This window comes from Chelonoidis abingdonii, chromosome 3 (assembly GCF_003597395.2).
Source record: "Chelonoidis abingdonii isolate Lonesome George chromosome 3, CheloAbing_2.0, whole genome shotgun sequence".
NCBI lineage: Eukaryota > Metazoa > Chordata > Testudines > Testudinidae > Chelonoidis > Chelonoidis abingdonii.
The window spans coordinates 192,848,792-192,863,815 of NC_133771.1; the positions used below are offsets into that span (position 1 = coordinate 192,848,792).

The following is a 15,024-nucleotide window of genomic DNA, read 5'->3' on the forward strand; positions in this document are numbered from 1 at the left end:
AAGCTATTATGATATTATAGACACACAGCACTTAGGTGTATTAGATTTATGTCCAACAGATAATAGAAGAACGGAAATTAGTTTCAAATTACCTCTCGTAATGTGACAAGTGTTTTCTTATCAATGGTAGCTCTTTTCACAAGTTCTTTATTTTCTTTTTCTAGCTCTTTTAGACGTACACAAGACTCTTTAAATATACCTATTTCTTTACAGAGAGATTTGTTTTCCTTTTCCAGATTACTAATTTTTATATTGTTCTCTTCTAAAGTACTGTCTTTAATTTCTGCTTGTTGTCGAAGTCTCTTATTCTCTTTTTCTAGTTGTTTCTTATCCTTTTCCAGCTGAGAAGTCTCTTGTTCCAACAGCTTATTCTCCTTCTCTAATTGCTCTAGGCGTTTACTAGAGATTTTTAATTCTTCCAGATTCTTTTGCAGAGTTTGGTTTTCAGACTCTAAATCTTGTAGTTCACTTTCCAATTGTTGAATCTTTTTGGTACTATTTTCTAATGCTTTCTGTAGCCTTTGGTTTTCTGTATCCAAACCTTGGTAGCTGACTTCTAAACGTTCTGTTTTCTTACATGAAGCTTTCATAAGCTCCAACCCTTTTTTAAGTTGTTTCTTTTCACTTTCCAATTCCTTATTTTCTAACTGTAATTGGGCCATCTTGATGCTTGTACACTTCAAAGATTCAACTGTTCTTCTTAGTTCTAAATTTTCTTCATCAAGTTGTGAATTCTCTTTCTCCAATGATTCTAATTGAAAAGTAAGGTTTTTAAAGCTATCTAGAGTTTTTTTCAACTTTCTGTTTTCCACTTCCAGGTCTGAGTTTTCTTGCTCTAAGGCTTCTATCTTCTCACAAGTAATTTTTAAATTGGTAATCTTTTTATGTAATAACTCATTCTCCTTTTCAAGATGATGCAACACATTCTCAAGCTCTTCTGCTCTTTCTCCTTTCTCTTTATAATGTTCCAGTTCTTTCCTCATTTGCTTTTTCTCATATTCAATCTTATTTAGCTTACTGCTGGCCTCTCTGATAGATTCATGGAGGATTTTATTTTCTTTTTCAATGTCTTTCACTCTTGCTTCAGCACTGATTTGAGACCGTTGCCTTAGAGCACCTAATGTTTGATTCAAATGCTCATTCTCCTGTTCCAATATTTTAATCTAATTATTTGAAAAAAATATATAAATTTAGGTCAGTACCATGCCAAAAATAATTTATTTCTAAATATAAACAGCAGCCTACTGAGGTAGGACAAATGGAGATGGATTACATTATACATCACTTCCTCTTTAACATAAGGTAAAATTAAAGTTCTGTTGTGGTTTATTCTACTATATTATATACCATGTAACATAACACACATCGTGTGAGTAGAGGTGATGGTTATGCAATAAACTGTAAATACAGACAATTTTTCAAGTACATTAGTCTGTCTATTTTAAGTTTATACAAACAGTAAAAACCAACACACATTACTAATTTCACTCTCTTTCTGGTTGCCATTTAACCCAAGAATGGATTCTTTTCCCAAAACAACATCTTGAGAGATATATTAGAAATAGGCATATCAGCAAAAATCCAAACATCCACTCAAACTATGGCAAAAAGCTTTTTGAAAGATTCTAAAAGCAGTTTAAGAAAAAAAATACCTCATCATTTTATTTGAAAATATAGAAAGTTCATCTTTGAGGTGTGCAGAGTCCATTATTGCAGCTCCACTGATTTTTGTGACTGTTTATGCCAAGGATATTTTAACCTTTCATTAAAAAAGCGACTAGTCCCTTTTCTTGCAAAGATTATGTTACTTGCCTGTCTCTCTGAGTTTTCTCGAAGAGTCTCAATGGTCTTTTCAAGTTTTGCTTTTTCTTTCATCAGATCTTTGCTCAGATTTTGACTATTCTGAAGACTTTGTTTCTCTTGCTTAATTTCATTCTCAAGTCCTTCCAACTGGCGGGGGGGAAACATATTTAAAATTCATCCAGCGATGACTAGGAACATAAATGACTATCCCTACTGAGGTGAAGTGAAAATATTATTTTTGTTTTCCATATGTTGCATATGCCCTGATCTAACACTGTTAAAGTCAATGGAAAGATTATCATTGACTTCAATGGAGCTGGATCAAGTCCATAAATTTGTATTTAAGATTTGGCAAATATTACAAACTTTATCCCACCTAAAATAAGCTTTAATCTAAAAATAAAAAAATCTAGCCCCCTTTGTTGTAAAGATAGCCTTCAATATGGAAAGTTATGCATTATTCATGATGATTTTTTGAAACGTCACAATCACTGCACACTTGACCTGTGTTTTCAATTGCTACATGACCAAAGTCCTACCTTCCATGATTATTCCAGGCATCTTGAATCTTCACAACATTAGTTCATCTGAAGCACAGAGAGTTTCTTTATCCTATTTTACAATTATTTTATTTATTAACAGATCTATTCTTTTATAACAGAAATTGGACAAGTTGGAGACAGTCAAGAGGAGAACAACAAAATGATAAAAGGTTTAGAAAATCTGACTTATGAGGAATGGTTAAGAAAAGTAGACATGTTTAGTCTTGAGAAAAGAAGACTGAAGGGGGACCTGATAACAGTCTTCAAATATTTATGGCTAAAAAGGACTGTGAACAAATGTTCTCTTTGTCCACTGGAAGTAGGACAAGAAGTAATGGGCTTAATCTGCAGTAAGGGAGATTCAGGTTAGTTATTAGGAAAAACTTTCTAATTATAAGATAGTTAAGCTCTGGAATATGCTTCCAAGAGAGACTGTGGTTTTTAAGAAGAGGTTCGACAAACACTCATCAGTGATAATAATAATAATTAAAATAAATAAAAATATATGGAGATATACCTATCTCATAGAACTGGAAGGGACCCTGAAAGGTCATTGAGTCCAGCCCCCCTGCCTTCACTAGCAGGACCAAGTACTGATTTTGCCCCAGATCCCTAACTGGCCCCCTCAAGGACTGAACTTACAACCCTGGGTTTAGCAGGCCAATGCTCAAACTACAGAGCTATCCCTCCCCTAATATAATTATAATTATACTTTATTTTGCCTCAGCACAGAAGTCTGGACTTGATGACTTCTCAAGGTCCCTTCCATCCCTATAGTGCTATGAGCCTATCAAATCTTACAAAACTTGTTTTACAACTTAAATAGAGATAAACTCAGTATACACAAAATAAACAATTATAAATTGGCTTAATGAGGTCCCTAAAGCTGTACTAAGGTGGCCTGCTGCTACAAGTTGCTTTCTTCAGCTTTATGGACATTGAGCCATTGATCACCACTCATTGAGCCCGACAATCTAGCCAGCTTTCTATCCACCTTATAATCCATTCATCTAATCCATACTTCTTTAACTTGCTGGCAAGAATACTGTGGGAGACCATATCAAAAACGTTGCTAAAATCAAGATATATCACATCCACTGCTTTCCGGATATCCACAGAGCCAGTTATCTCATCATAGAAGGCAATCAGATTGGTCAGGCATGACTTGCCCTTGGGAATCCACATTATCAGACAACAAATGTCAAAATAGAGTTAAGCTTTTATATTGCCAAATAAAATTATGTTACTAGCTAGGGTTGTCAAGCGATTAAAAAAATTCATCACGATTAATCATGCTGTTAAACAATAATAGAATGCCATTTATGGATTTTTCTACATTTTCAAATATATTGATTTCAATTACAACACAGAATACTAAGTGTACAGTGCTCACTTTATATTTCTTTTTGATTACAAATATATGCACTGTAAAAATGATAAAAGAAATAGTATTTCAGTTCACCTAATACAAGTAGCGTAGTGCAATCTTTTTACATTAAAGTTGAACTTACAAATATAGAATTATGTACAAAAAAAAACACCACTCAGAAACAAAACAATGTAAAACTTTAGAGCCTACAAGTCCACTCAGTCCTACTTCTTGTTCAGGCAGTCGGTAAGACAAAAAAAAATTGTTTACATTTGCAGAGTTAATGCTACCCACTTTTTATTCACAATGTCACCTGAAAGTGAGGACAGGCGTTCACATGGCATTGTTATAGCCAGTGTTGCAAGATATTTACATGCCAGATGTGCTAAAAATTCATATGTCCCTTCATACTTTGACCACCATTCCAGAGGATATGCATCCATGCTGATGACAGGTTCTGCACAATAGTGATCCAAACCAGTGCAGACCAGTCAGTGCATGTTCATTTTCATCATCTAAGTCAGATGCCACCAGCAGAAGGTTGATTTTCTTTTTTGATGTTTTGGATTCTGTAGTTTCCATTTTGGAGTGTTGCTCTTTTAAGACTTCTGAAAGCACGTTCCATACCTCATCCCTCTCAGCTACTGCACATGCTGTCTTCCCTCTAGGAAGGGCAGAAGTAAAGACTTCTCTTAGCCCAAGAATACTATGGGATTTGTGGTCAGAGTCCATAGATTAAGTGAGGTAAATATGAATCTTAAAACTTCATTTGAAGATTGGATGTCACTAGCCCAATGAAGAGAGAGAACAGGGGAGTGTCACGGGGTGACGACTCACTGGCATGGCACCTCCTGCTGGTCGTCTCGGGAATTAGCTCTTACAGCCCAGAGTGCCCTCTGCAGACTGCCTGTATCAAGAAATTGGCAGCCGGTATCAAGTGAAGTGCCCCATGGGTCGAACCTGGAGCCAGTTTTGTTCAACATCTTTATTAATTATCTGGATGATGGGATGGATTTCACCCTCAGCAAGTTCACAGATGACACTAAGTTGGGGGGACAGGTAGATATGCTGGAGGGCAGGGATAGGGTTCAGAGTGATCTAGACAAATTGGAGGATTGGGCCAAAAGAAATCTGATGAGGTTCTACAAGGACAACTGCAGAGTTTTGCACTTAAGAAGAAAGAATCCCATGCACTGCTACAGGCTGGGGACTGACTGGCTAAGCAGCAGTTCTGCAGAAAAGGATCTGGGGATTACAGTGGACAAGAAGGTGGATATGAGTCAGCAGTGTGCCCTTATTGCCAAGAAGGCCAATGGCATATTGGGCTGTATTAGTAGGAGCACTGCCAGAAGATCGAGGGAAGTGATTATTCCCCTCTATTTGGACTGGTGAGGCCACACCTGGAGTACTGCGTCCAGTTTTGGTCCCCGCACTACAGAAGGGATGTGAACAAATTGGAGATAGTCTATCGGAGGGCAATGAAAATGATTAGGGGGTTGTGGCACATGACTTATGAGGAAAGGCTGAGGGAACTGGGCTTATTTAGTCTGCAGAAGAGAAGAGTGAGGGGGATTTGATAGTTGCTTTCAATTACCTGAAAGGGGGTTCCAAAGAGGATGGATCTAGACTGTTCTCAGCGGTAGTAGATGACAGAACAAAGACTAGTGGTTTCAAGCTGCAGTGAGGGTGGTATAGGTTGGCTATTAGGAAATACTATTTCACTAGGAGGGTGGTGAAGCACTGGAATGGGTTACCTAAGGAGGTGGTGGAATCTCCATTCTTAGAGGTTTTTAAATCCCAACTTGACAAAGCCCTGGCTGGGATGATTTAGCTGGTGCTGGTCCTGCTTTGAGCAGAGGCTTGGACTAGATGACCTCCTGAGGTCTCTTCCAACGCTAATATTCTATGATTCTGTGAATGTATTATTGATGAGAGCAAGAGTCTATGAGATCTTGTCATTTAAAGATTACATCTGACCACAATTTTTGTAACAAGTAATGAGATAAACAAGTACTGGTGTTTAGTTGCATAAGTGTTGCAAATTGAAAAGACAATTCTCTTGAAAATCTGCTACAGGGGAAAAATCTGGAAAGGCGAATTCCCCAAACTTACTCAAGTCTCAACTGCTAAAATTATTTCAACTGTCTCTGGCATCCAGATAACTTTCTCACTGATACCCAATATTCTATTCAATCTGTTCAAAATTCCAGCCTGATAATTTTCTTTTATGAGGCTGGGGTGGTGGGTACCTCAGAACATCATAAGAGAAGTTTGTTGGGGAACAGTGATTAAAAGGCCCTAAAATAGAGGGATACCTCAAAATGCAACACAGGGAAAATTATTACAAATCTTTTTATTCTTATTTTTTGGTAATGATTTGCAAACATAATGTTGGACTTTGACTGAAAGCCTTTTGAAAACCCATGTTTAAAGAAGATAAAGAAAATACTGACATTTTGAAGTTTTGGCACTTTTTAAACCCCAATAGATTTAAGGGATAGAATAATATACACAACATAGTGGATTATGATAATGAAACATAAACATGAGGAACTGCTAAATGGTAAGATTAAGACCCTTGTTAGTTGTACAATAATAATTTACAGTTATGGGTAATGAATGAGTTTAGATGAGATAACACTTATGCTGGCATAAATGTGGTTTTGCCAGTTTTTCTCCACTTGTAGAGATTTGCTTAAAATAATGCTGTTGCTGACAGGACAAAAGTAATATGTTGTGCTGGAAGATGTTAGGTAAAACATACACAAACTTGTAATGATAAGAAGCCCCCTCTACTGGAAAAACCCAGAAGCAGGGTGAGACAGAAATAGAATAACAAACAGCAAATGTGTAAATTGTAGCTTGGACATATATATTGTACGTTACCTAAGACAAATGCTAAATGTACTCAATGCTGATTGAAGAAAGGTTCATAAATATGTAATGAGGAAATATATATATATAATATATATGTATATATAAAAAGACACTATATACTATTTTCTTTTACTAGTTAAGAAACTGAATGAGTTGGACTGATGGACCAGACCAGAGATGGCAATGACCATCACAAAGTACAGGAGGTCTTCACAGTGCCCCAGAATGCAGTAATTTGAGCCTGCTGTAGTGTTTTGAGATCGCATATGAACACCTTCCAATGGCTGCAGGGAGAATGCAACCAACTTCAACAGGATGCTGGAGGGAAGAGCAATTGATGGCAAATGAAGAGTGAGGGAAGGGGAGAGTTTGAAAAGTCCACTCCCCAGGTACCTGTGTGTGAGGGAATTAAAAAGGAGAGTCCCAAGTCTCAAACTCCCAAATTACTTACTGTTTAAAGCAAGGAAGGAATGAAGGAAGCTGCAAGAGCATCCTGTGAAGGAGCAGACTATAAAGGCTAAAAAGTAGACGCAAGAGACAGAAGTGGGGGGGAGGGAACCACCATAGGTGCACCAGACAGACACTGTTCAGAGAAACCAGCCAATGGGAGAAGAGAGTAAAAGGAATCTGAAGTTGTAGAGCCATTATCCCTCTTAGGACCTGGAGCCTGAAGAACTTGTGCAGGGTCCACAGGGAGGGGGAGGTTTAAGTTTAATACTGGAGTAAAATCTCTTTATCATGAAAGTTGAACTTACAAATGTAGAATTACGAACAAAAAATAATTGCATTAAAAACAAAACAATGTAAAACTTTAGAGCCTACAAGTCCACTTAGTTCTACTTTTTGTTCAGCCAATCGCTAAGACAAACAAGTTTGCTTACATTTATGGAAGATAATGCTGCCTGTTTCTTATTTACAAAGTCACCTGAAAGAGAGAAAAGGCATTCGCATGGCACTTCTGTAGCTGGCATTGCAAGGTATTTACATGCCAGATATGCTAAACATTTGTATGTTCCTTCATGCTTCAGCCACCATTCCAGGGGACATGCTTCCATGCTGATGATGTTCATTAAATGATAGTGTGTTAATTACAACTTGTGACTGAATTCCTTGAGGGAGAATTGTATGTCTCCTGCTCTGTTTTACCCACATTCTGTCATATATTTCATGTTACAGTAGTCTCGGATGATGACCCAGCACGTTTGTTTTAAGAAGGTACCAATGTAAGATTTCTAAAGATAGCTACAGCACTCAACCCAAGGCTTAAGAATCTGAAGTGCCTTCCAAAATCTGAAAGGGATGAGGGGTGGAGCATGCTTTCAGAAGTCTTGAAAGAGCAACACTCCGATGAGGAAACTACAGAACCTGAACCACCAAAAAAAGAAAATCAACCTTCTGCTGGAGGCATCTGACTTAGATGATCAAAAGGAAATGGGTCGGTCTGCACTGCTTTGGATTGTTATCAATCAGAACCCATCATCATGGATCCATGTCCTCTGGAATGGTGATCAAAGCATGAAGGGACATATGAATCTTTAGTGCATCTAGCATATAAATATCTTGCAACATTGGCTACAATAGTGCCATGTGAACGCCTGTTCTCACTTTCAGGTGACATTGTGCACAAGAAGTGGGCAGCATTATTATCTCCTGCACATGTAAACAAACTGGGTTGTTTGAGTGATTGGCTGAACAAGAAGTAGGAGTGAGTGGACTTGTAGGCTCTAAAGTTTGACATTGTTTTATTTTTGAATGCAAGTATTTTTGTGTATAATTCTACATTTGTAAGTTCAACTTTCATGATAAAGAGATTGTACTCCAGTATCTGTATTAAGTTAATTGAAAAATACTATTTCTTTTATTTTTCCAGTGCAAATATTTATAATAAAAAATATAAATGAAAACTTTGTACTTTGAATTCTGTGTTGAAACTGAAATCAATCTATCTGAAAATATGGAAAACATCCAAAAATATTTAAATAAATGGTATTCTATTATTGTTTAACAGTGTGAATAATCACGATTAATTTTTTTAATCATGATTTTTGTTTTTAATCAGTTCGCAGCCCCAGTCAAGGGCTACACTCCATGCTTCCAGGAAAGAGGCACAGAAAAAGCCTGAAGGGTTGGGGGTGGACTCAGCCTATTAAGTCTTTTGAGTCAGGCACTTGCACTTTCATTTATGCTGTCTCCATACTTCCTGGTAGTTGGTGTTCTAACACCAGCTGTTCTGTTCTTCCAGCAAGAAGGGAGAAAAGTGAGATGCTCAACAAAATTCAGTTTAAGAATATATTTGGTGACTTCTTCAGTATCTATGAAACTGGGAGCTTTTTAAAACTAGATTCTTTATACTGTTTCATATTTATGGTTAAGTTCTTCAGGATAAATATCTTAACATCTCTAAATATCAGGAGACATGCTGTGTTTTATGTATCTTTTCTAAGACTGGAAACTGAAGTTAATGTTGAAAAATTAACAGTATAACAAAGAAAAAAAGAAAACAGTATAGTTTTACAAACACAGACATCAGAAATCCAAGAAATTCTAGGTTAAGGTTAAATATAAAACAAAATAACCTTCAACAAATCCAATGTTGTGAAGTAAAGTATTATGAATAACCTTAATGTTGCCCCTTGCTCCCCTACACAAACATACCTACACAGTTCAACCACCTAGCTCAGGGGTCGGCAGCCTTTCAGAAGTGGTGTGCCGAGTCTTCATTTATTCACTCTAATTTAAGATTTCACGTGCCAGTAATACATTTTAACATTTTTAGAAGGTCTCTTTCCATAAGTCTATAATATATAACTGAACTATTATTGTATGTAAAGTAAATAAGTTTTTAAAAATGTTTAAGGAGCTTCATTTAAAATTAAATTAAATTAAAATGCAGAGCCCCCTGGACCGGTGGCCAGGACCAGGGCAGTGTGGGTGTGTAAAGGTCCAGTGACTCAGCCCTGAAGCGCCTCCTGCTGGTTGTCTCTGGGAATTAGCTCGTCCAGCCTCTGGAGCGCCCTCTGCAGGCCAGTGTCCCCTGCCGCTTGGCCCCTGTGTCCCTCCCAGACCCATTGGCCCATTATCTGCAGCCCCTTGGCAGTAACCCTTTTGTCTCAGGGTCTCCCTTCCCCGGGGAGCCCCAGCCCACTATCCCCATCTTGCCTCAGTATAAGGCTACTGCCAGTCATTGTCTAGCCTCCATGCTCTGGGGCAGACTGCTGTATCAGCCCACTCATTACCGGCAAGTTTGGGTTTGGACCTGCTGCATTTGCCTACCTCGGGCTGCCCTCTGCAACCCCCAGTACCCACTGGCCTTCTGCTAGGCTGCAATCTGGGGCTTTCCAGGCTGGAGCCTCCCCAGCTCCTCTGCCTTTCCCTGCTCCACTCAGATACTCTGCTCAGTTCCCTGCAGCCAGGTCCATCTCCCTCTACAGCTAGAGAAAGACTGCCTAAGCTTCAGCCTAGCAATCCCTTCACAGGGCCAGCTGCGGTCTGATTGGGGCATGGGCCAGCTGCAGCTGTTTCCCCAATCAGCCTATGGTTTTCTCTCTCAGCAACAGCCCTCTCCCTGGGCTGTTTTAAGCCTTTCACGGCAGGAACAGGTGACCACCCCACTACAGGGTGCCACTGAAAATCAGCTCACGTGCTGCCTTTGGTACTCGTGCCATAGGTTGCCTACCCCTGACCTAGCTCAATACAGTCCACACTTAGTTCAACCATTATTCAGCAAAAAAGTTTGTACTGATGCTGAAAATGGAGCTGGCTGAAACTTTTACAGTTCCTGAGCTGTGCAGAAACAGCCATGATGGTTATTCCAGACTTTAGTTAGTCACTAGTGTACAAGTCCAAAATTAAACCACCCAGTTCTCTCTAAATTAGTTCTATGCACTAGATCACATCAAGGACTCTTAAGTCAAACATGTTTCTAGGCCAACCTATTCTTAAAATATAATGTGACAAAGATATGTCATTAACTTTTTGAAAATTATTGTAACATCTATTTTAAGTTCCACACTTGTCAGATTCACTGCAACAGTCTCATCAAAATTCCATTTTGGCTAAAGACCACAGATGCAAAATCTTAAATATAAACAACTTTTTTGAGAGAGAGAGAGATTGTAGCAGAGGGGGCAAAATCAGATTCAGAATGGAAAGCCTGCTTTTGTCTTAATTATGAAAAGACTAATCTCTCTCTTTCTCACACACACAAAACACTTTAGCACGTGTGAGTAATGCATCCATCCCAAGCTCATACTGATAAAACCTAACACACCATACTTTTTATATTTGATCATATTATACACGCACATATTGATGGCTACCTTTTTGCTAAGTCTTTGGTTTTCTTTTTCCATTTTCAGAATCTTTGAATTACTGCCTTCTACAGAACCCACTACATTTTGTAGCTCTTCCACCGTCTTCAGCAAACTTTGGTTTTCCATTTCCAGCTTCAGCAATCTACTTGATGTCAGTTCATTCACTTCATGGCCAAGTGACTTTCGTGGCACTGAAAGATTTAAAAGAAACCGAGGTTACTTATCATTAACTGAAGATCTTTGAGGTGAGTCTGTGCATTTTCAGACTTGTGGGATAAAAAGGCCTGCACCAGGATCCTCCAAAATCTTTTAGTCAGCATTGTTTGTTGGGGCCACTCACACACCTCTCTCTCCCACCACAGAACAACTATGAAATTGTGGATGAAGGAGGACTGAAAAAAAAAATATTACTAACCTCTCTGTAACTGTTGTTTTTCAAGATGTGTTCCTCATGTCCATTCCATTTTAGGTGTGCATGTGCGACACGCACAGTTACTGAAGATTTTTCTCTCAGTGGTATCTGTCAGGCTGGATCAAGTGCCCCCCTGATGCCACATGCTCATGCGTCGGTATAAGGACCCTGGCCAGCTCTGCACCCTCTCAGTTCTTTCTTGCTGGCTTAACTCTGACCAAGGGGCAGAAGGGTGAGTTGTGGAATAAACATGAACAACACATCTCAAAGAATAACAGTTACAGAAAGATTAGTAACCGTTTTTTCTTTAAGAGTTTACTCATGTCCATTCCATGTTAGGTGACGCCCAAGCAGTACCTTAGGAAATGGGCTCGGAGTTCATAGACATGTGGATTACAACACTGCTCTATCAAGCCTGACATCATCTCTAGCCTTCTGGGTGACGGTGTAGTGGTATGAAAAAGTATGCACCCACGATCAAGTCACTGCTCTACAAATATCCTAGATTGGGATCTGGGCCAGAAACACTGCTGAGGAAACTTGAGCTCTTGTCGAGTGGGTGATCAAGAGGGCAGGAGGTGGGGCACCCGCCTGCTCACAGAATGTGCAAATGCAGGATGTGATCCAAGATGAAATTCTTTGGACCAAAATTGGCAGGCTTTTCATCCTGTCTGCTACTGCCACAAAGAGTGCATAGATTTGCAGAACGGTTTGGTCCTTTCTATATAGAAAGCCAGGGCCCACCTAACATCCGGCATGTGGAAATGCTGCTCCTCTCTGTTTATGAGCAGTTTGGGGAAGAATACTTGCAAGAAAATAGTAATAAGGCTATGATACTGCGAAACTACCTTTGGGAGAAATGCAGGGTGGGGGTGAAGTTGTACCTTGTCCTTAAAGAACACTGTATAAGGGGGTTCTGACGTAAGGACCCTGATCTCTGACACCCTCCTGGCCAAGGTAATTGCAACCAGGAAGGCAACCTTCCAGAAGAGGTACAAGGGGCACGATGCCAGTGGCTCAAAGGGAAGGCCTGTGAGGCTTGACAGGACCAGGTTTAGGTCCCATGGTGGAATGGATTCACGAATCCGAGGGTATAGTCCCTCTAAGCCCTTGAGGAAGTGAATGGACATTTAGTGAGAAAAAAAATGACCTACCATCCACCAAAGGATGGAAGGTAGAAATGGCCACTAGGTGTACCTTAATCAACGAAATGCCTAGGCCCTCCTGTTTCAGGTGAAGCAAATACTCCAGCACAGACTGGAGAGGTGACCTACCAGGTGAGAGGCTACATGGAGAAACGCTTCTACTTGGCAAAGTAAATCACTCTAGTAGATCATTTCCTACTACATAGCAATACCTGGTGGACTTGCTCCGAACAGGCCAGCATTTAACCATGGAGCTTCCACGCAGTCAGGTGGAGGGCCTTGAGGTTTTGGTGGAGAATCAGCGGTGATTTTGTGAGATCAGGTATGAGAGAGAAGGGAGCAGCATCGAGGTCACTATAGGTCCAATAACGTGACAAACCAGTGCTGGGACTATAAGAATAAAAGATGGTTACCTTTCATAAGTGTTGTTCTTTGAGATGTGTTGCTCATGTCCATTCCATTGCAGATGTGTGCGCTTGCCACATGCACCGATTCTGGAAGTTTTTCCCTCACTGGTAGCCATAGGAGACCAACTCTGATGCCCTCTGGAATGCCACGCATATGCACTAGTGTAATGAGCACTGCTGGCTCCCCCCTCGCTCAGTTCCTTCTTGCTGGAACTCCAACATAGGGGAAGGAAGGTGGGTCCTGGAATGGACATGAGCAACGTATCTCGAAGAACAATAGCTACGAAAGGTAACCAACTTTTCTTCTTCGAGTGCTTGCTTATGTCCACTTCATTGTAGGTGACTCCCAAGCAGTACCATCGGAGGCGAGTAGGAGTTCATGGACATATTGACTGCAACACAGCTCTGCCAAATCCAGTGTAATATCTGGCTTGCTGGGTGTTGATATAATGCGCTGTGAACATGTGTACCGAAGACCATGTCGCAGCCCTGCAGATGTCCTGGATAGGGACACGCACCAGGAAGGCAGCCAAAGATGAATGAGTCTAGTCGACTGAGCCTTCACTATTGATAGAGACACAGCCTGTGCCTACTCATAACAAGTATGGATGCTGCTTGCGATTCAATTTGAAATCCTCTGAGGACACCAGAAGGTCCTTCATCCTGTCAGCTATCCCAGTAAAGATCTTGGTCGATATGCGGAAGGGCTTGGTGCGCTCCAGGTAGAATGCCAGGGTGCGTCTGACATACAGAGTGTGCAGCAAGCTCTCCTCATTGGTCATGTGGGGCTTTGGACAGAACACTGGGAGGAAGATATAGAATCACAGAAGATTAGGGTTGGAAGAGACCTCAGGAGATCACCTAGTCCAACCCCTGCTCAAAGCAGGACCAACACCAACTAAATCATACCAGCCAGGGCTTTGTCAAGCCAAGCCTTAAAAACCTCTAAACGATGGAGATTCCACCCACCTCCCTATGTAACCCATTCCAGTGCTTCACATCCTCCCAGTGAAACAGTTTTTCCTAATATCCAACCTAGACCTCCCCAACTGCAACATGAGACCATTTCCCCTTGTTCTGTCATCTGCTGCCACTGAAAACAGCTAAGCTCCATCCTCTTTGGAACTCCCCTCAGGTAGTTGAAGGCTCCTATCAAATCCCTCGTCACTTATCTTTTTTTGCAGACTAAATAAACCCAGTTCCCTCAGCCTCTCCTCGTAAGTCATATGCCCCAGCCCCCTAATCATTTTCACTGCCCTTCGCTGGACTCTCCCCAGTTTGTCCACATCCTTTCTGTAGCGGAGGGGCCCAAAATTAGACGCAATACTTCATGTGGCCTCACCAGTGGCAATGAGGGGAATAATCATTTCCCTCTATCTGCTGGAAATGCTCCTACTAATGCAGTCCAATATGCTGTTAACCTTCTTGGCAACAAGCGCACACTGTTGACTCATATCCTGCTTCTCGTCCACTTGAATCCCCAGGTCCTTTTCTGCAGAACTGTTGCTTAGCCAGTCAGTCCCCAGCCTGTAGCAGTGCATGGGATTCTTCCGTCCTAAGAGCAAGACTCTGCACTTGTCCTTGTAGAACCTCATCAGATTTCTTTTGGCCCAATCCTCCAATTTGTCTAGGTCACTCTGAACCTTATCCCAACCCTCCAGCACATCTACCTCTCCCCCCAGCTTACTGTCACCTGTGAACTTGCTGAGGGTGCAATCCATCCCATCATCCAGATCATTAATGAAGATGTTGAATAAAACTGGCCCAGGACTGATCCCAGGACATTCTGCTTGATACCAGCTGCCAACCACAAACTGAGCAGTTGATCATTACCCATTGAGCCCGACCATCCAGCCAGCTTTCTATCCACCTGATAGTTCATTCATCCAATCCATAGTTCTTTAACTTGCTAGCAGGAATACTGTGGAAGGTTTTATCAAAAGCGTTGCTAAAGTCAAGGTATATCATGTCCACTGCTTTCCTGATATCCACAGAGCCAGTTATCTCATCATAGAAGGCAATCAGGATGGTCAAGCATGACTTGCCCTGGGTGAATCCATGATGACTGTTCCTGATCACTTTCCTCTCCTCCAAGGTTTCAAAATGGATTTGTTGAGGATCCAGGGACTGAGGTGAGGCTGACTGGTCTGTAGTTC

General features: G+C 40.6%; 1 protein-coding gene across 9 annotated transcripts in view; it reads right to left on the reverse strand.

The window, feature by feature from the left end:
- The window catches only part of CCDC88A (coiled-coil domain containing 88A), a 341,661-nt gene that overhangs the window by 92,625 nt on the left and 234,012 nt on the right, over positions 1-15,024 (reverse strand). For 8 of the 9 annotated variants that reach the window (XM_032784366.2, XM_032784364.2, XM_032784363.2 and 5 more), the window contains 3 exons: positions 10,911-11,095; positions 1,813-1,950; positions 93-1,163 (listed from right to left, as the gene is read on the reverse strand). In XM_032784366.2, coding sequence (XP_032640257.1) covers positions 93-1,163; positions 1,813-1,950; positions 10,911-11,095 — 1,394 coding nt within the window. The remainder of the gene's footprint in view (positions 1-92; positions 1,164-1,812; positions 1,951-10,910; positions 11,096-15,024) is intronic. The other variant, XM_075064421.1, reaches the window with a different exon arrangement.